Source organism: Thamnophis sirtalis, unplaced genomic scaffold (genome assembly GCF_051295495.1).
Source record: "Thamnophis sirtalis isolate CommonGarterSnake01/CBP01778 unplaced genomic scaffold, rThaSir2_p1.2 scaffold_4, whole genome shotgun sequence".
In the NCBI taxonomy this organism is placed as follows: Eukaryota; Metazoa; Chordata; class Lepidosauria; order Squamata; family Natricidae; genus Thamnophis; species Thamnophis sirtalis.
The window spans coordinates 55,644,198-55,665,658 of NW_028261384.1; the positions used below are offsets into that span (position 1 = coordinate 55,644,198).

At 38.0% G+C, this 21,461-nt stretch overlaps 1 protein-coding gene across 4 annotated transcripts; it reads left to right on the plus strand.

Annotated features, from left to right (window-relative positions):
- The first annotated feature begins 63 nt into the window (after positions 1-63).
- Positions 64-14,936, plus strand: UBA5 (ubiquitin like modifier activating enzyme 5). 4 transcript variants are annotated; one of them, XM_014067990.2, is made up of 12 exons: positions 64-353; positions 2,449-2,494; positions 2,580-2,669; positions 8,209-8,318; positions 8,472-8,558; positions 8,634-8,718; positions 8,994-9,098; positions 10,805-10,932; positions 11,307-11,442; positions 11,899-11,974; positions 12,745-12,851; positions 14,517-14,936. In XM_014067990.2, the coding sequence occupies exons 1-12, from the start codon at positions 205-207 to the stop codon at positions 14,598-14,600; spliced, it is 1,203 nt and encodes a 400-aa protein (XP_013923465.1). In that variant the 5' UTR covers positions 64-204; the 3' UTR covers positions 14,601-14,936. The 4 variants fall into 4 exon arrangements, with proteins under 4 accessions (XP_013923465.1, XP_087569078.1, XP_087569080.1 ...); XM_087712952.1 differs by lacking the exon at positions 2,449-2,494 and having other exon boundaries at positions 215-353; XM_087712954.1 differs by lacking the exon at positions 2,449-2,494 and having other exon boundaries at positions 323-353; positions 2,580-2,664.
- The last annotated feature ends 6,525 nt before the right edge of the window (positions 14,937-21,461 follow it).

Consider the following 21,461-nt stretch of genomic DNA (forward strand, 5'->3'; position numbering starts at 1 on the left):
GTTACCCTTCCGGAAACCTTTTAACGTCGGAACAGTGTTTGCCGGAAGTGGATTGTGGCGGGGATGGTTTTTGCTGCTACTCCAGGAAGCGTTGAGGACAGAGACGTGTCTCTATTGATGGGATTGACTGGTTTGAGCTGAGTTGAGTCGCTGGACACCGGTGGAAATCGGCTAAAAAAATTTGGGTGGAGGGGAATCCCGATCATGGCTACCTCGGGGAACCAGGTAGAACAGCTACGGCGCCGCATCCAAGAGCTGGAGGAAGAGCTCATCCGGGAGAGGGGAGGTAATCGGGGCCTGCGCGCACGGATCGCGGAGATGAGTCCCGAGGTGACGGACTCCAATCCGTACAGGTGAGTGTGGTGGCCGAGGAAAGGTCTGGGTGAAGGACGACGTGCGAAGGGGAGAAGGCATTGGTGGGTCTGCTTTAGTTTCCCCTGCCAACTGGACGAAAACATCTTCTAGATGCAAACTCAGTCCGGTTTTTCCTTAGAATTTCGGATCTGGATTTTTTTTTTAATTATGTTCAGAGAAAACCATCGTTCTTAATCATAGAAATGTTTGCAGGCCGAAGGGTTCACAGTCATTCTTTGAAGCAGCAATACTATCTAAGGGGAAGGATCCGTCTGTGAGTCTGCGGTCCGAGATCGTGATGGGCTTTGCAAACAAATACTCCCTAAATCATAGAATCATAAGGCTGGAAAGTACCTAGGAGATTTTCTAGTCGAAATCCTGATCCAAGCAGGAGACTTATAACATCCCAATCAAACAATTGCCCACTCTGTTTTTGAAAATCTCCAGTGATGGAGGCCCACAGTCCCAGGACACAAGCTATTCCATTAATCCTCACTTCAGAAATTTTTTCCTTATTTCTGGGTTGACAAATTTCACCTGTTGCTTCCTATCCTGCCTCCTGGTGACCTTCCGAATAAGCCAGCTCTCTTCCTTGTGACAACCACTCGTATTGGAAGACAGTTATCATGATCCTTCTCTTCAATAGACTAGGCATATTTAGCTCCCATTTATTATATGATTTAATCTCCAGACCTTTGAACATCTGTATTGCTTTTCCCTGCACACTTTCCAAGGTCTCAACATTTTTTCTGGTCATGGTGACCAGAACTGGGCACAGTATTCCAAGTGTGGTCCCACTAGTGCAATAGTAAAACAGTATTATCACTTCTTGTTGTCTTGTCACTCCCTGCTTTTTTCTCTCAGTTGCCCCAGACAACATTGCCTCCTTTTTATCATTGCCAGCATCCTATTAGGTTATCATAGAAAGCACGTTTCTACATGATAAAAATCATTTCTAGGTATAATTTCCTTGTCAGCAGGAAGAATTGCAAGAATTATCAACTAGTCAACTATTAAAATTCATGATAAGTTAATGGTTGTGTCTAGTTTCAGCATAGTTATTAATACAGTTCTGTAATCTTTGATGATCTGTAAAGAATTTCAGCTCTTACACTAGTTACTTTTTAAACCCATTCAATAACATTTTAATAACTACACTTTTATAAAGGTAATAAAAACTAGCAAATTAGAATAAATAGTGCAGATAGCAAAATAATAATAATTTACAGTATGTGCTAGTTTGAGCCTCTTTGAGTAGGGCATTCTGTAAATAGAATGCCACAATTAAGGACGGACAGTAATTTGAAAGCTGTTATATTATCAAAATGTTATTGTGGACATTAGATTAATACAGGTAGTCTCGGCTTATGACCATAATTGAACCCAACATTTATATTGCTAAGTGAAACATTTGTTAAGTGAATTTGCCTCATTTTACAACCTTTCTTGCCATAATTGCTAGGTGAATCACTGTAGTTATTAATAACAGTTGTTAAATGAATCTGATTTTCCCATTGAGTTTGCTTATGAGAAGGCCACAAAAGGTGATCACGTGATCCCAGGACAATAAATATAAGTCAGTTGCCAAGCATCTAAATTTTGATTACATGAACATGGTGATGTTGCAATGGTGTAAGTATGAAAACAGTTATAAGTCACTTTTTTCAGTACTGTTGAAACTTTGATCACTGTGAACAGTTGTAAGTCAAAGATCATCTGGATACAAAACAATAAACTATAAAAATGATGTACAATCAACTCTATAGAAGGCAAAATTTAATTATACAAATCTATTAGAAATCTATTGGCGTATTGTATATATTTACATATGCCCATATACACTCATAATTATCTCTTTCCGAATGTCATAAATTAATTTATACTTTCATATGGATTGTAGTTTCAACAGGATAGATCTGCAGATTGTGCAGTAAGCCATTGAAAACAATTTGCTAAATAGAGATTTAAAGTTGAAATAATTTATGAACTGTGGAATAATTCATCTCATTTTGAGAAGCTGCTGTGCCCTGTAGTGAATTTAAAAAAATCTTTTCTTAACAAACTTTCTTTCTGCTTCTCTTTTCTTTCCTATAGTCGCCTGATGGCATTGAAAAGAATGGGAATTGTGAAAGATTATGAGGTGGGCTAATGTTTTTTGTAAATAACTTGTCTCAAAGTTTTATTGATAGGGCAAAGCATTTAAAAACTTTGGTTTTTTATCACAGAAAATCCGTTCATTTGCCGTGGCAATAGTGGGCATTGGTGGAATTGGCAGTGTGACTGCTGAAATGCTGACAAGATGTGGCATTGGTAAGGTAATGGTCATTTCTTCATTATAATTATACTGCATTATTAGTCCTGTATAAGAATATTGACAGTTTAAGGAGAAATGTATTGCCATTTGTTGAAAGTGTTTTGATAGTGTACCTTATAATGCATGAGTGATGGACATATAAATGATGGTCTTCAGCTTGTATTTCACAGAATGTATGCCTTCTCACATGTACATTTTCAGTAATACTATTATCCTACTTTTCTTCAAAAGACATTGTTTTTATTATTCAACTTTCACTCTACCATATTCAAAATATTCTAAGAAGTTTACATTAAAAACATGAGCTACATGGTTTTTGAACAGCAATCTGGCTTTCTGGAATTAATTTGAATCAAATTAATTCCAGAAAGTCTCCTATCCTCCCAGTCTCCTATCCTCCCAGAGACTAGGTCAAGCTATCTACCACATCTCTTGCCCAGGCTGGTGTGAGGTCTTTACGGGTGTGTAATCAGCATATGATAATATTTCATCCAGATCAATGACTGGCCTTTCTCTGCAGTTTTATGCATATTATAAATAACATAGGGAAGAGGATTAAGCCTGTCAGCATCTCTTACTGGGGTAAACATGCCCTTGACCACAAATAAGAGCAGACTGACAAGTACTCTATACCTTAATCCTTACAGGCGGTCAAGAAGAATACCATGACAAAGAATCCTGAATTGTAGAAAAAAATAGGATTTCTATTACATAGTGAGTGGAGCGGGGGGGGGGGGGGAGGCTCGTCAGAGGCTTTTTTGCTAAAAACCTCAGCCAAGTCTTTGTATTCTTTGAGTATGCCCTGGATTGGCATAGTGTAAGTAGGCATTGCTGTTTCTTGGTTCTCTGCCCCCTCAGTTTCTTTGTGTGGATTCTCAGCAAAAGTCATGTGCATCTGAACTTTTATGGTACCTTGTTTCCAATTAATTTGGGTGTTCCATTTTTTTAAGCCATGCAAGGCCCAAAACTGGCAGCCATTCCATGCCAGGTGCCACTATAAATGTAAGATTTTCTTCATGGCTCCAATGCCTTTCTGTAGAGGCTCAGTGGCAAAAGAAGCTGGCTCCACCCCTACTATTGACCCATCTAGTTGATAAAAAGCGACGGGGTTTTTCAGCTTTCCTTACATTAATCCTCAACTTTCTTACCAGGGCTGGGCTGATCAAACAGTGGGTGCATCCTGAGTTCACTAAAGCTGAGATTTTTATCTCCCTCTCCCAGTTGCGGATAAACAGTCTTAGCGGGAGGGTAAGTGGTTTAATTGGTTTCTTACCAGTGGTTCATCCTCTGGATCGCTTTCGAATGAGTATGATTTCTCCTGAGAAGCCGGGGTTTCCTCCTCAAAGAGGGGAGGGGGTGGAGATTCTACGATCTCCCTGCTCCTCAGGGCCGTCTCCTTCCCACGCTGGCCAGGTTTCATAGGTTTCTCCCCCAATGGGCACTCTGGTCTCCTAGCCGGTGTTTGAGAACAGAATTCTGCAGCTCAGTGCCCCTCCTTTCCACACTTGGAACAGGTTGAGGGTTTCTGAGAAGATGCTGTTTGCGGATTGAAAGGTTCTTGCTTCCATTGGGGTAGGGATTTCTTCCACACTCACCCCGCATGGTACTGGTTCCTGGCCATGTTGATCTCAGCCTCTTCGGCAGTGAGATACCACTCATGTAGGTGGTTTGGTGCACCTCGGGCCACACAAGCATTGTAGAGGTCATCACTCAGCCCGTCCTTGAACCAGCTTACCAGGATATCCTCTGGCCAGTTCACACGACACGCCAGGTCTTGGAATTTTTCGGTATACTCTGCCACTGGCCGCCGTCCCTGCTTCACAACTTTAATGCAGTCATGTATTTTGCGGTCTGTGAGGGGTCCTCGAAATGTCGTCGCAGGACCATCATAAAACGGTTGAAGTCCCGCAGTTCTACCATATCGGTATTATGTAGGGTCACCATCCATCTGGCAGCAGCTCCTCCTTCCAGGGCTAGGGTAACCACCCGCACTCGAGATCCTTAGGTTTGAAAATCACGCCCGTATTCTTGCATGTAGGTGAGCACGTGTGCCACAAAGAATCCCAATTTTTGCGAGTTCCCATCAAACGCCACCCCAAGGGAAGGAGTTTTTCTTTCTAATTGCAGGTTTCGGGGTTGGTTTGGAGTGGGCCCCAATCCATGCGCTAACTGGGGGGAGGGTTTGCTGGGTCCCCTGCTGCTGTTGCTGTGCCAACTGCTTGATCAGGAGGTCCTGGGGGGGTGGCCCTCCTGGCATCATCCATGGCTGCTGCCCTTCCCATGCTTTGCTGCCATTCTGGCTCCCCCCAGAATGTTGAGATTTTACAAAATCTCCATCACCAACTGGGTTACCTGTCTCTTCAGACGGTCCTCTCTCAGTGAGGCCTCATTTAGCTCCTCCTGGTCAGAGAGGGCTCCTAACTCCAATTTCCACCCCGGTTTTCTGTTACTACGGGTGAGGGTGACTCCTCTGGTCCTCCCATCCCAGCTGCCTTTCGTCCTGATGCCGATTGACCAGTGGGGCTTTTTGGGGTCTTCCACATTCACCTCATCCTCTCCGACAGGATTACATGGAGCAGGCCTCCAGTTTTGGGGGTGTGTGTGGTTTGACGTCTCGTTCCAGCATTCAGCTTCCCCCTGCTCACTGTTGTGCTTGGACATGGTTTGCAGGATACTTTCGGTAGAGTAAATATTGCTTCTCCGGGTTGACCATTTTGCAGAGATGTTGATTTATGTAAGGATTCCTCTCCTAACTTAAGAAAGTGAAGACTCTTGAAACAGAGTATTTCAAAAGGAACATTTTATAAAGAAGAATGGAAACGATTAAGTTCAAAGCAACATTTGAACCCCCTTAGGCAATGCAAGTAGAATTAAAGCAGTAGAGACCTCCCCCCCTCATTAGTTAGAATGCAGATTTTAGCCAATACACATGTGAGTATGTTTCCTTTATCAACTGCCCTGAGAGCCGAATAAACATACATTCCCATGGCTATTTCTGTTAGACATTAAAGTGAACCATTCCACATGGCCATCATAAACATTCCCCAAAAGGTGAGGGGATCTCAAGATGCTTTGGCGCCAGGAAACCAGTTGTAAAATATCAGTGTCACAGGCACTGCTAATAAATCGACTCCAAGCCCCCCCTCCTCTCAGTTGAATGGCAGTATCACTTTTAGGGATCTGACAGGTATACCACTTAAAGAGCTGTTTTATAAACTAGGAGGCTGAGTTCTAGACTACTCTTAAGCATGAAAACCAGCTGAATGACTGGACAGTCACTCTCTCTCAACTCAATCCACCTCATAAGTTCGCTAAGGAGAAAAATCAGAGACAGTCAATATTCAGTGCCTTGAATTATATATAAAAAGGCAGAATAATAATTTAACAATTATTGATAAACAAAATGTCTGGATAATGGATGTTGCAATACTTGAAGACAACAGAAGAACAAGTGAAACAATTGAAAATCACAAAATAAAAATACATGTAAATAGAAGTAGAAAACCAAATATAAGTATCAATAGTAATAGGTGCTTTGGACACAATTCCAAGACATGGAGCACCATTTAAATTCCATTAGCATTGACAAAATCACCATGTCAAAAGGCAGCTTTACTCGCAACAGCTTAATCCTGCAATGACACCTTTTAACACCATCAAACAACAGTGGTCTATCCCAAGTCCTTGGGAAGGAGTTTACAGGTGGACAAAATGCAAAATCCAGTCTAAAACATTTGGCTGATCAAAGCTCTAAGGTTTAACGGGAGGAGACCCATACTTCTCACATTTTGTTCTTGGTTATCCACCAGAATAATCAATGTCCACATACTTCTTTTTATCCACATATTTCTGAAGAGACATGTAAGGAATAAATGGGAGCTTACTCATTATAAGATACATACTCCTAGAACAGGGGTGTCAAATTCAATTTCATTGAGGGCCACATCAAGGCTATGGTTAACCTCAGGGGGGGCAGGTGGGCATGGCCGACTGGGTGGACATGGCCAGCTTGATGCCACTGCTGGTCCGATGTTTCCTCTTTGCATTGGGTAGACTGGGCCAAAGTGATGCAGGTAGATCAGACCGAAGTGACATGTACTGGCCCCTTATATTTTCCAGGATGGCCCTGAGGGCCAGATCTGACCACATCATGGGCTGGATCCGGCCTGCAGGTCTTGAGTTTGACACCCCTGTCCTAGAAGTTTATAAAATGAATGAATATTTGAAATAAATTAGAGTCAAGTTCCATTTAAAAAATGCAAACTTAGAAATAGTTACAAGTGGTTTAGAAAAGTTGTTACTTGTCAATTTGATATTCACTAATTACCTAATCTGAAAGTATTCTTCCTCGGATATTGATAATTGCATATACTCGAGTATAGGCCGACCCGAATATAAGCCGAGGTACCTAATTTTACCACAAAAAACTGGAACGTTATTGACTCGAGTATAAGCCTAGGGTGGGAAATGCAGCAGCTACCGGTAAATTTCAAAAATAAAAATAGATACCAATAATGTTTTTGAATATTTATTTCAAAGAAAAACAGTAAACTAGCTCTGTAAGTGGAAAAGAGGGTCAATAAAAACAATATGGTATCAACAATAACTTTAAAAGTACAAAAACCTTAGCTCATTCAGCAACCAAGCTAAAACACAAGAGTTAAAATCCTTCAAAACTGGATTCCTCATCATCATCGGGACATCGCTATGTGGCTGCTTGCCATAACAAGGAGGAGGTGGGACATCGTTGCAGAGCGGCAGGAGGGGGAGGAAGGGGAATCGTAAGACAGCCCTGCATTACATTAGAACGTGAGGAGGGGGGATGGTGCAGTGCGCGCTGCGCGGCAAACTGACACAGAGGGAGGGGAAACTCACAGGGGCGCCGGGCCATTCACGAGCGTCACCCAGCGGCATGGCCCCGCCCCCTTTTCTCCCCCATTTCGGGCAAATTTTTCACTGACTCGAGTATAAGCCGAGGCGGTTTTTTTCAGCCCAAAAAGTGGGCTGTAAAACTCGGCTTATACTTGAGTATATACGGTAAGTATATTGCTAAAAGATTGCTTATCGGTTGCAAGTATTTTTAATGCTTTCTGGATCTAACATATTTTGTTAGATCCAAGAATCAATTTTGGAGTAGTTGAGAAAATGGTGGCAGAGTTGATCCACTTCTGTGGATATAGAACAGCTCCTTTCATGAGTGCTGTAACTATTTATATTAACTAAATTTGCTTAGTCTTTGGAATTCTGTGCCTTTTGCCATTTCAGCTTGGCCTAGTTTCAAGGTACCTATGGCCTACTATCTTATTTTAGTTTTTCAGCTGAACTATGAGCTAAGAAGAGACAGATTACTTACATGATAATTCTTAGACTAGAACAATCCTCCCTAATTCAAATTAGTTAGTGAGCTAATTTGGGGTTATATAGACCATTCCAAAGCGCACATAAATTAGTATAAGTATACAGTATATTAGTAGAATCAGGACTTGGTCTTATTCGGAAATGAATGGAAACTATATATGTATTATTGTAATTTTTTTTAGCTGCTCTTGTTTGATTATGACAAGGTGGAACTGGCGAATATGAATAGGCTCTTTTTTCAACCCCAGCAAGCTGGACTGAGCAAAGTGAAAGCAGCAGAACACACTTTAAGGTATATGATGGGGAAAATGTGTTTTCAAGTATTCAGGAGATGTCTCTCTCCAACTTTAAAAAATATTACCAGAAAGATAGAAATTTGCATTTGATGTGAAAGTCTTTTAGAAATATTTATGTGAACATCATAAGTAGCAACTTTTTTTTAAAGGAATATTAATCCTGATGTCTGCTTTGAAGTACATAATTACAACATCACCACTGTGGACAACTTTCAGCATTTCATGAATAGGATCAGGTAAAAATAATTTTTAGAAGTGTATTTACTGTATGCATAATGGCACTGTTTGACTTGGTTTTATTAATACTGTAGTAATGGTGGATTAGAAGAAGGAAAATCTGTGGATCTTCTATTAAGCTGTGTGGATAACTTTGAAGCTCGTATGGCAATTAACACTGTAAGTAAATAACTAAGTATTCAGAACTCTCATTAATGAATCTTAATTGGTGCTTGCTTATTCTTATCCAATAAAAAATGAGTATGTTAGAAAATTATGATAGCATGAAAAATCCAGAATTCAAGCATGAATGCATTATAATCCTGGACTGATTTCATTCATTGTGTAGACTCCTTAGGTTTTGCAGTCCCTGGTTTCTGCCTAATGTTGTGGAAGTTGTATATGTTTCTTATATCTATTTTTAGCAAATCAAACGACATGTCTTTTTCTTAAAGGCTTGTAATGAGATTGGACAAATATGGATGGAATCAGGAGTAAGCGAAAATGCTGTTTCTGGTCATATCCAGCTGATCATACCTGGTGAATCAGCTTGTTTTGCAGTATGTAATTATCTGATTTCTTGTTCTTTTCTGCTATTAGAGAAGTCCAATTAATTGCAATGTATATGTGTGTTAGGCAGTGCAAAGGCTTCCAACCAGATTCATAGTGGATTTGAGATCTACAGAAATGTCTTAGCCTGCTCATTTGCATCCACATATTGGTCCATAATACCTTCCAGCTTGAGATATAGTTAATGCATTTTCATTGGGAATAGAATTGTAAATTAAACAATAAACTGTTGTCTTCAGAAGTTTCTTTTCCTTTTCTGTTATTTTGAGAAAGTGTTCAAAAGTCAATCTTCTTTAAAATCCTGCTTTCAGAATTTTTAAAAATCTAGAAAGGTCTCAAGAGAGGCCTAGTTATAATTATATTTTCAGTTGCAGTTCAGATTTTTGCATTCAGTCTTCCAATTGTTCCAGAACAATGCTGAGAGTAATTTGGAATGAGTGAGTAACTAGCCCAAAGTTCCCCAAAAGGCTTCCAGAGTTGAGGTTAGATTCAGACCTGGATCTACTTATAGCTTTTCAAGTACCATACTTTATGCATTCTTCGCTTCAAGACCATGCAAGATACATAATCATTTGTCTCCAAAAAGTGGGATTTGGATGATAAAATAAGAGAAGAATATGACATTTCTTTTCCAAAATACCACATTGACCATTTTTTCTCTTTTTGACAATAGCAACCATAGATTTTTCCAATCCAAAGAGCTTGGAATTCATCTCATGCTGTGCCCCCATCCCTCCATTTTACCTCTGTAAATATGTTTTTTTATTTTCCATTTTCATTTTCGTACAGTCACATATATACTATGCATAACCGGGGCCATATAACATTAAACAATAAATACAGCCATTCCTCTTGTCAACAATGCCCCCAAAAATAGAAACCCAATGTACCTCTTCGACCCTCCATACACCCTTTCTTTCGCCCCCTTCCAACTTTTCATCTTCCCTCCATCATTCCCCTCTACCCTACTTCCCCTCCCCCTCTACCATTCCAGTACACTCCCTCCCTTCCTTCTCACCGTCCCTCCAATCCTCTCTCCCACCCTCTCTACCCCTCTTTCTTCTATCCCTCTACTCCTCCCATCGGTGTATTTCTACTATCTATTAATATATTCAGCTTGTCCTATTTTTACACTGGAATTAAAAAGCAACAGTATACAAGTACGATCACGTTACTTTGAAATCTGACACGTACTATATATCCCCCCTCCCCCCTAACATCCCACATCCCTCCATTTTACCAATTGCTGTTTTTAGACAATTTCTACAATATTTCCTAACTTGCAATAATTCTTTAAACTTGGATTTACTCTCACTCAGGCTGGTTCATCACTGCTCTAATAAATGCTTCAAATACCTTGTTCCCATAATGTCATAAAACATATCAGGCATTGTGATTAGAATGGCTGATGGTGATCTGATGACAAAAATCTCTTAATTGGAAGATTGATGATGCCCTGATTAAAAATTTTATTTCCCAATGCTAGCTAGCATTGTTATTGCAGCACTTCATAATCAACATGTGTCAGTTGTGTCAGTCATAATCAAGCTGTGTCAGTTTTCAGTAACTCCAAACCTCCTTGGGCTTTTGTCAGGATTTGGGATTTAGCCCAGATGAATGATTTAAATATATTTCTTCCATACTGTAAACACATGGTTATAAGCATCTTTTTTTGGTATCTTTTTCACTTTGCTAGTGTGCACCTCCACTTGTCGTAGCTGCAAACATAGATGAGAAAACTCTGAAACGAGAGGGAGTTTGTGCAGCCAGTCTTCCCACCACTATGGGAGTGGTTGCTGGTCTTCTTGTGCAAAATGTCTTGAAGTAAGTGGCTAAATCTTTAAGTTGAAAATAACATTTAATACAGCAGTTTCTGACTAAATGAGATTGGCATATGTGGGCCTGATTGGGATACATTGCAGGGTGACACAGAAATATAATTTTATGTCATTTTATTCTATTTTACATATTTACAGTATGTATTATTGTATTTTATCCTGTAACTATTGTATTTTATCCTACTCTTATTTTATTTTTATAGGATTTTATTGGTAATGCATGTTTGAACCTTGTACTTTGATATGGCTAATCAATAAAGCTAATTTAATCTAAAATAAACTAGTTTTTTGTTAACGGATCTTCCAGAATAAAATATTTTGAACCTGATTTCTTGTTGTTTCTCTTTACATTTTCTCCAGATATTTATTAAACTTTGGAATTGTGAGCTTTTACCTCGGCTACAATGCACTGCAGGATTTCTTTCCTACCATGACAATGAAACCAAATCCACAGTGTAGTGACCGAAATTGCAGAATGCAGCAAGAACAATATAAGGTAAAATACAAACTCCAAAAACAAATCCCTTAGTTCTCCACTTAGTTGCTTTATTTATTTAGAACCTGCTAAGGAAAAAGAAGTCTTGTATACTGTTTTCTCCCATATATTATAAGTAAATTTCAGGTAATCATTATTATCTAGTGTATAGTGATTTTGTATATTCATTTTTGGTAAATACAGACCAGATCTTGTTATCCTCTGCAAAATGTTCCATATATCTTCAGTTTGGAGTTTGTCATTTTGTTTGAAGATTTTTTGAGTGATGTATGTTCTGTCCATGTGCAAAATGGTAGGTGCACAAATATTTTTTAAATATTTTTTTATTCTTAAATTTGTTGCTCACAATTGTTAAATTAGACAGCATCCTCACAGATAATGAGAACTACCTTTATTTAATTTTGTTTTTGTGTTATTAAAAAGCTTTTGTTAGTTTTGGTATCTTTGTATTTGCAGAAAAAGGAGGCAGTGAATCTAGAAGAAGAATCAATAGACCAGGAAGACGAAATAGTTCATGAAGACAATGATTGGGGTGATTTTTTTTTAAAGACTCATGAAGATAATTCATGTTTCTATATTTCATTATTTAAAATTAATCCCTTTGTGATGGCATCATTTTATTTCTTTGTACCTAAGGATCCTCAAGCAATTTTCAAAAAGAAATCAATAAAATTATTATTACAATTTGAGGATCTCAGAATTTCTTACAGTAGACTGGGAACAATGAATAATTTTTAGGAAAGAAACCTGAGCCTAGTGGACAAAGGCAAATTGCTCTGTCAATATTTTCAGCGGACATTGCTGAATAACATTTATTCGAAAGCAAGCCATATTCTCTCACAAATAATATGGGGTTTAAGAGGTTAGTTAGAAGTTAGAAGAATACAGACAGCCACTGTTTGCCTTGAAATGCCCACCAAAAGGCAGGCTGGTTATTTTATGAAACTTTGTGAGGGAGCAAGTTACAGTATGCCATCCTTTCTCTAGGGCATCACTAAGCCATTAAAGGACATGAGCTTACTTTTTTCTACAAGAGAAAATGCAGGAAAATTGGACATACTGTTAATAAGAAGATAAGTTAATGGCCATACTGTTCATCATGTGGTGTTGTTTAGTGCCACATAAATAGCAGGAAAACACAGTAAAACTTTCTAAATATTATTTATTCCTATTTCGGTTCTCTGGCCAGAGATGAGCAAAATTAGTCAAGAAACCTGTTATATTTTTTAAAATTTTCTAAAATAATCATGATTCTGTTTAATTACAGAATTTTTATCTTTATGTTTTTGGGGGGATGTTCAGGTATAGAGTTAGTTTCGGAGATTTCAGAAGAAGAACTGAAAGATGATTCTAGTTCAGTTCCTGATCTTCCAGAAGGAATTATGTTGGCTTACACAATACCAAACAAGGTAATAAAAATGCTTGGCATTCAAGTTCTTGAAATGTGAAATCTAATCCATTAGATCTTATTTAGAATGGGTTTAAATAGCTTTTGCTAAACTAATGTAAAGCTGTTGTTTTCTGCTTTATTTTTCCAAGATGTATTATTTAAGTTGTTCATTACTATGAAAACAGTTGCAGTAATACCATTGACTTGTATTAGCACACCTGCCAAATTTGGTTATCTCTACTCTGTGGAACAAATGCTTTGCATTAGTGTGTAGTCCTTAATGGAACTGCATCTACATGGAGGAAAGTATGCATGGTATATCCTAAGGCTCTGTCTTAGGCCCAGTACTTTTCAATATCTTCAGATTTAGATGAGGGTACAGAAGGGGAATTCACCAACTGCAGACACCAAGCTAGTGGAAAAAGTCAACATTCCAGATGCTAGGCTCAACATACACAAATATCTCGACAATGGGCCCTAAATTACAAAATGAAATTTAATGAGTAAGGTTTTACAATTAGGCAAGAAAATACACAGATATAAAATAGGTGGTATCTGTCTCAGTAATAGTAATAATTAATAGTAACTAACAGGATCATTGCGTTTTAGTGGGCAGTCACTTAAATATGAGCCAATAGCCTGCTGTAACCTTCAAAAAAACAAATACCATTCTAGGCTGCATTAATAAAGGCAGGGGTGTCAAACTCAAGGCCCGGAGGCCAGATCTGGCCTACAGAGAGCTTAGATGTGGTCCATGGGGCCACCCTGGAAGCAGCGAAGGACCGGTCCACAGTGCCTCTGCCAGTGAAAATGGAGTTCAGGAAGGTTGCAGGAGGCCATTGCAGCCAGAAACAGAACTTGTGAGGACAACACGCAGCTCTCAAGCTCCTTTTTAACTGACAGAAGGTTACAGGAGGCTGTCGCAGCTGGAAACGGAGCTTGGGAGCCCATTTTTGTTGGCAGAGCACTTAGGCCACCACAGGTGCCCCTGACACAAGTGATGTCAAGCTGGGCACGAGCACCCTGGCCACACCCATCCTGGACCTCTGATGTCATGCGGCCCACAATGAAATCAAGTTTGACACCCCTGAATAAAGGGATAGAATCAAAATCATGTGAAGTGTTATTACCATTTTATAATGCCTCGGTAAGATCACAGTTGGAATACTGCATCCAGTTGGGTTGCCACAATATGAAAAAGATGTTGAGACTCTAGAAAGAGTTCAAATGAGGAAGAAAAATGCTTAAGAGGACTGGAAGCTAAAACATGAACAGTTGCAGGAATTGTGTGTCTCTACTTTAATGAAAAGAGGGACTAGTGACTTGATAGCAGTGTTCCAATATCTAAAGAAAGAAGAGGAGATCAACCAATTCTCCCAAGCACCTAAAGGCAGAAGCAGCAGCAATGGGTGGAAACTAATCAAGGAGAGAATCAACCTAGAACTAATGAGAAATTTCGTGACAGAATAATTAGTTAGTGGAATGACTAGCCTTCAGAAGTTGTGGATGCTCCATCACAGGATTTTTTAGAAAAGATTAGACAGCCAATTGTGTGAAATGGTATAGTGTCTCCTCTGTTTGAGCAGGGGACTGGACTAGAAGACTATCAAGATTCCTTACAATTCTGTTTTTCTTCGGGTGAATTGGATGTAAAGGAGTTATTTTTCTTTTCTATCATTAACAGAAAGAGAATATCCCAGCTGAAGAAATGGTTGAAGAATCTGAAGAAAGTCTTGAAGAACTTATTGCTAAAATGAAGAATATATAGAATAAAGAATGTGTCAAGGACCTGTTAATTTTAGTGCTTTATAGCTATTTAATGGTTTCTGACTAAATTTGGCCTTTTGTATATTTATCACTCTGTTTTGATGATACTGTGTTTCCCCGAAAATAAGACAGGGTCTTTTGACCCACAAAATATGGCTTGGGTCATTATCAGGGGAGGGCTTATTGTTTTGGGGTTGTCGGGTGGCTGCTCTCTTGTGAGCGGGCTCCTAAAGAGCCAGGCACAGTCTCAGGGCAAACAGCTGTGTTGCGCTGTCGCAGCAGTGTAACACAACAGCAATGAAGCAACCACGCTCACGAGCAGCCAACCGGCAAACCCCCTTTATAGCCAGGCACAGCGCCATTCACTGACCTAGGGGTATTGCCAAGCCGCGTGAGTGCCTGTTTGGTGGCTCCCAGCTCCCGTGGCTTGGAAATGCCAGTGAATGGCGCTCTGCATGGCTAGAGGGGGGGATTACACGAGTGGCTATTCCGCTCCCAGCCTCACGATGCCCTGGCCCAGCTCTCCCTGCAGAACCAGAGCACCTCTGCCGCCGCCCACCACCATCCCATCATGGCTTTTTTGGCAGCTTCCAAACCAAATCTTCCAGCAGAGGTCGCTCTAGGCATATGCTCTATGATTGTGGGCCAGTTGCCAGCAGAGCGTACTTCCAGAGCGTATTTTCGGGGAAGGGCTTATATTTTTGCCCACCTGAAAAATGTGGTATGGCCTTATTTTCAGGACATGTCATATTTTTGGGGAAACACAGTGTATGATTAAATTCCCATAACTTAATACATTATTAGAAGCTATGAGGATTCAAATTTCCAGAAAGCATTAAAGCAACCCAATACATATTATGAGAATGATAGCGATATATCAGATCAACCACAAAGGTATTTTATGAAAGGTAAAAGTTTACTTATTAGATATAATACAAGTAAAGTAAATATAAAATAATCTGGCAAAACTTCTAATGCCCCTTATGTTTAGAAAAATTAAAGATTTCACTAGTTGTAGCTGTATTTAATTTTTGAAATACTACTCTACTTTACCCATAATGCTAAATCATGAATTAAGTGTGGAATTTCTTCTCTATATGTTTTGAGATTGAATCTTATGTATCTTGTAGAATAATGACAGTTGGAAGCCAAAATGAGCAAAGTTGTGCAAGACTAGTTTTGTATTGCACACACGATTTTTTACGAAAGAACAGGAAGATTGCTCTTTTGCTATTTTACATTCAGCAAGAGCAATAAATCGTGATCCAAAATTAATTTTCTTGATTTGCTGTCATGCAACTATGTACAGAATATGTAGTTTAAAGGAAATTCAATTGTATTAATCCAAAATGGGTAATCAATAGTCTGAAAGTCATTCATTAGCAGTATGACTTCCATTTCAAAACATAATTTTGGATTTTACATAATTGTAAAGAAAACAAAACTAAAGTGTTTATTTCACTGTCATAGAATCTGTGTTTCACACTTTTCATGGGTTGGTAATGTCATAGTACAGTATTTCTCAACCTTGGTAACTTGAAGATGTCCGGACTTCAATTCCCAGAATTTCCCAGCCAGCGAATGCTGGCTGGGGAATTCTGGGAGTTGAAGTCCGGACATCTTCAAGTTGCCAAGGTTGAGAAACACTGTCATAGTATACTAAAAATCACGGTTTAGCATTATGTTTATTTAAACTCACTTGTCTGTTACTCCATTTATATCTGTATCCATTTATCTGTCTATACTTTGGCTCATAACTAATTTCTGTATATTTGATAGAATTTTATATTTTGCATCCTAAATTAAAAGGTACATCTGCATAACTGGACATTTTATTTAACAGTTGAAACAATGAACCTTGGGGTGGAATCCATCTGGTCTGGTGATTTGAATTCGTCTAGGGTAGACAGGTGTTCACTTTCCACTTCCCAATTTTAACTTGTGTTCCTAATCTTTTTTTTAAAAAAATACTTTTTTAATTTTCCATTTACATAACATATAATCACATGTATGCTATTACACAGTCAATATCATATTGTATTAATTAGTAATTACATCAGTTCACCTTGCCATCAACTCCCGGGGGGGGGGGGGAAACGAAACCAATTATTGACTCTTCTGCTCTCCATACACCACTTTCTTCTATCTCTCTCTTCCCCCTCCTTACCTCCTTTCTTCCCTCCATTATCCTTTTCTACTCTACTTCCCCTTCCTTTCTCCTTCTCCTCTCTCCTCATTCCACTCCTCCTTATTCTCCTCATCTTCCCCCCTTACCCTCTCTCCTATCCCTCTCTTCCTATCTTTCTTCTCTCCTCTGCTTCCCACGCTTCCTCTCATTCACTTGGTGTATTTCAGCTTCTGAGCTCCATTCTATGTTGATGGTATTTATGCTTCCATATCAATATACTTAACATACCTTAGTTTTAAAGAAAAAATAAGAGAAGACAGTATTCATGTGCAATCATATTACTTTAAAATCTAACACCCCTCGTCAAGCCTAATATACTTCCCTCCCTCCCACCCTCCCCCCACCCTCCCCCAACTTTCCCTCCCCTGACTTCTCAGAACCCATACACGGTATAAATCTTTAACAAAAACAGTCTAAAATATATTTGAAAAAAGAATACAAAATTGATAACATCTTTAAATTGAACTTGGCTCCTCCTTGCTAGATTAACTTTAAACAATTTATATCATTCCTGATCTTAATCATAAGCTATCTGGAATTTCTTAGTCCCATATTTATTTTGAGTATAATCAATCCATTTTTTCCACTCTCGTTTATATCTCTCGTTTGAGTAGTCCTTAAGATATGCAGATATTTTAGCCATCTCGGCTAAATTTGTGACTTTCAATGTCCATTCTTGAATTGTAGGCAGATCTTCCTTCTTCCAGTATTGTGCCACCAACAATCTAGCTGCAGTTATTAAGTGCAAAATCAAATTAATCTCTACAGCTGTACAATCAGTAATTATACCTAACAAAAATAACTGAGGGGTAAACTTTATCCTTTTTTAAAGAACATTTTGCATAATCCACCATATTTTTATCCAGAATGCCTTAACTTTTTTTGCAAGTCCACCATATATGAAAATATGTAGCGTCCAGAGAGTCACATCTCCAGCATTTGGGTTGTAAGTTCAGGTACATAGGAGCCAACTTTTTAGGATTATCTTGTAAAAAATTTCTTTCAAGTTTTCGGCTTGTGTAAATTTTACATTTCTTACCCAAATCCTTTCCCATGTATCCAACATTATTGATTCTTCAATATTTTGAGCCCACTTTATCATATAGTCTTCAACTAATTCTCTTTCGGAGTCCATCTGTATTAATACATTATATAATCTCTTTATATGCATTAAACTTTGATCTCTTATTTGTTTAAGTAAATTATCCTTGACTTGCATAAAACCAATTTTTTGATCTGTTTTCCACCTGGCCTGTAGCTGCCCATACTGGAACCATGTTTGGATTACCTTTTCCTCTTTTAGTTCATCCAAGGATTTTTGTTGTAATACACCCCTTTCTAGGGTAAGAAGCTGTCTCTAAGTAATTATATTCTGTTTTTGTACTATGTTCATATTTTCTATTGCATGTCTAGGAATTGCCCACATGGGTATCTTATCATTTAATTTGTATTGATATTTTTTCCAGGCCCGCAGAAGAACATTCCTTAAAATATGACTTTTAAAATTCTTGTCAACTTTTTTGTTATATAGCAGTTAAGCATGCCAACCATATACCAGATCATGTTCCTTGATATTAACTATTCTATCATTTGTTAAATTAATCCAATCACTAATTACAGACAAAAATACTGTGTCATAGTATAATTTTAAATTGGGTAATTTCAAGCCTCCCTTCTCGCACACATCTTGCATTATTTTTAGTTTTACTCTCGGGCTTTTTCCCTGCCCATACAAATTTATTAATTCCCTTCGGCCATTCTAACAGGTTCGCATCTTTTTTAAGTATTGGTAGCATTTGGAAAAGAAAATTTTTTTTAGGTAAAATGTTCATTTTCACTGCTGCTATTCTTCCCAGCAAGGATAACTGTAACTTCCCCCATTTTTTCATCTCTGTCTGTATACTATGCCAAAGTGGTTCATAATTATATTTATATAGCTTTCCATTTGAGCTCGAAATATGAACTCCTAAATATTTGATCTTTTTAACTATTTCACATCTTATCATTCCTTCTAGTTCTTCCTTTTGTTTAATATTCATATTTGTAGCTAGTATGTTTTCCCTAAATTTATTTTGAATCCTGACACTTGACCATATTGATTAATCATATTCATTAAGACCTTACTAGATTCCTGCGGTTGGATTAATATTATAACCAAATCATCCGCAAAAGCACGTACTCTGTATTCTTGCTGCCTAATCTTGATTCCCTGTAAACCCTCCAAGCCCCGTATTTTATTCAGCAATATTTCCAAAGTTATGATAAACAATAATGGGGACAAGGGACAACCCTGTCTTGTACCTTTTTCAATTTGAAAAGAATCTGTTAAACTTCCATTAACTATAATTTGAGCTGTTTGTTGTTGATGTATTGCTTTGATTGATTGTAAAAAATGTTCATCTATTTGCATTTTTTGCAGTGTTTTCAACAGGAATTGCCAGTTAATTCGATCAAAGGCTTTCTCAGCATCTAGAAATATAAGCACGGCAGGAATTTGATTCTTCTTTCCCAAATATTCTAGCGCATTAACAATTAATATTACATTACTTCTCATTTGTCTTCCTTGAATAAAGCCTGTTTGATCATTATGGATCAATTGTTGAATATCCAACATTAACCTGTTTGCTAGTATTTTGGTATTTTATAATCAACATTAAGTAGTGATATGGATCAATAATTTTTTTGTTGAGTAATATCTTGGTCTTCTTTGGGCATCAGGGATATAAAAGCTGTCTTCCAAGATGGGGGTACCTTGCCTTCCGTTTGAATCTTATTAAATAATTCCTTAAGGGGTTCTACCATTTCTAATTGTAAATTTTTATAATAAACCACTGTCAAACAATCTGTACCCGGTGCCTTCCCTGCTTTTAACTGCTTGATTACCTGTAGGATTTCCCCCGAAGTTATTGGTTGATTCAATCTTTCCCTCTGCTCTTCTTTTACTATGGGTATTCTTTCTTTATCCAAGTATCTTTCTATATCTAGACCTTTAATCTTATCACCCTTGTATAATGCTATAAAGAATTCACGAAAGACCTTTTGAATCTCATCCTGTTGATATACTTCTTTCTCTCTGTAGTGTAATTTGGTTACGTTACGAGATTTTTGCTTTTTCCTAATCAGATATGCTAACCATCTACCAGATTTATTTGCATTGCAGAAAGTGTTATGTTTCGCATAGCTACCTGGTCTGAGATCAGCATATTGGTCTTTTAATAAGGTAATTGCTTCTTTAATCTTTTTATCTTCTGGTTTTAAAGTTAACTCTTGCTCTTTCTTCCTAATTTCATCTTCCAGTTCTGTTTGTTTTTCCCCCTGTTTGTGTCTATGTAATCTATTTAGATTTATCAAAGCTCCTCTCATATACGCTTTACTTGCATCCATACAATTTCCATAGATGTACCCTTATTCATATTAAAAACAAAATATTCTGTTAGCAATTTTTTACATTCATTAATATTTTTCTCATATCTAAATAAATTTTCATTCAGTCTCCAAGACCTTCTTGCACGCGTCACACCTCCCAACTCCATCCAAACCGGTTATGATCTGATAAAACTCTGGCACATATCTTTGTCTTCTTTACCCTAGAAAGCAAATCATTGGTAGTTAGTATGAAATCAATTATGGAAAAAGATTGGTGCCTATCAGAAAAGAAGGTAAAGTCATATTCTTCTGCATTTCTTTCTCGCTAAATATATCTCAATTCAAAATCATCCATCATATCAAAAAAGGACTTAGGTAGTTTTGCTCGCATTTGAGTATTTGGCCGAGAAGCCTTCTTATCTTTCTTGGTGTCCAAAACACCGTTCCAATAGTATACGACCTATAATCCCACTGTACTAATTTAGTATGGAGCTTTTTATAAAATCCATCTTGTTGTTGGTTGGGAGCATATATTCCCAGTAACAATGTCCTTTTCCCTTCTAGTACCAGATCTATTGCAATATATCTTTCTTGGGAGTCTGCTTCAATTAATTCAGCTTTCATATCCTTCCTTAAGTAGATGACTATACCATTTTCTTCTCTGAGGCAGAAGCTATAAAGTGTTGTCCAAGTCTTGTATTAATCAAGTATTTTTGATCAGTTGATCTAATGTGAGTTTCTTGCAAACAAATTATATCATTCTTGAACTGTTTAAGATAGTGATTTATTTTCTTCCTTTTCTGTGGGGAATTTAATCCATTAACGTTCCACATTAGGAACTTAGTTGTCATCTTTGGGTCCCTGAAGCTTTTTTAGAGCCATCTGGACTTCCTAGAATTTAACCTTTGGTCTGGCTCCTCCCACTGCTTCTGAGCTGGTAGCTGTAGCATCTTGTCCGGTAATAGGTGTTTGTTGTGATTGTTACTTCTTTAGTTCTTGATCCATTCGTCTGGTAATCACACGGGTTTGTCTTTGTTCCTTGGCTCCTTGTACTTCTGAGAAAGAAGGTTTATATCAGAAAGAAGACAATTTATATCAGTCCTGGTGTTAATCATAAGCTATCTGGAATTTCTTAGTCCCGTATTTATTTTGAATATAATCAATCCGTTTTTCCCCATCTCGTTTATCCATATTTATTTTGTATATAATCAATCCATTTTGCCCAGTCTCATTTATATCTCTCGTTTAATTGGTGCTTAAGATATGCAGGTATTTTAGCCATCTCAGCTAAATTTGTGACTCAGTGTC

Excerpts from the sequence above, each read along its gene's own strand:
- UBA5 (XM_014067990.2), top strand. The coding sequence starts at position 205 with ATGGCTACCTCGGGGAACCAGGTAGAACAGCTACGGCGCCGCATCCAA. Across the intron at positions 8,319-8,471 it reads GCAGCAGAACACACTTTAAG|GAATATTAATCCTGATGTCT; the intron begins GTATATGATGGG and ends TTTTTTTTAAAG. Across the intron at positions 11,975-12,744 it reads TCATGAAGACAATGATTGGG|GTATAGAGTTAGTTTCGGAG; the intron begins GTGATTTTTTTT and ends GGGGATGTTCAG.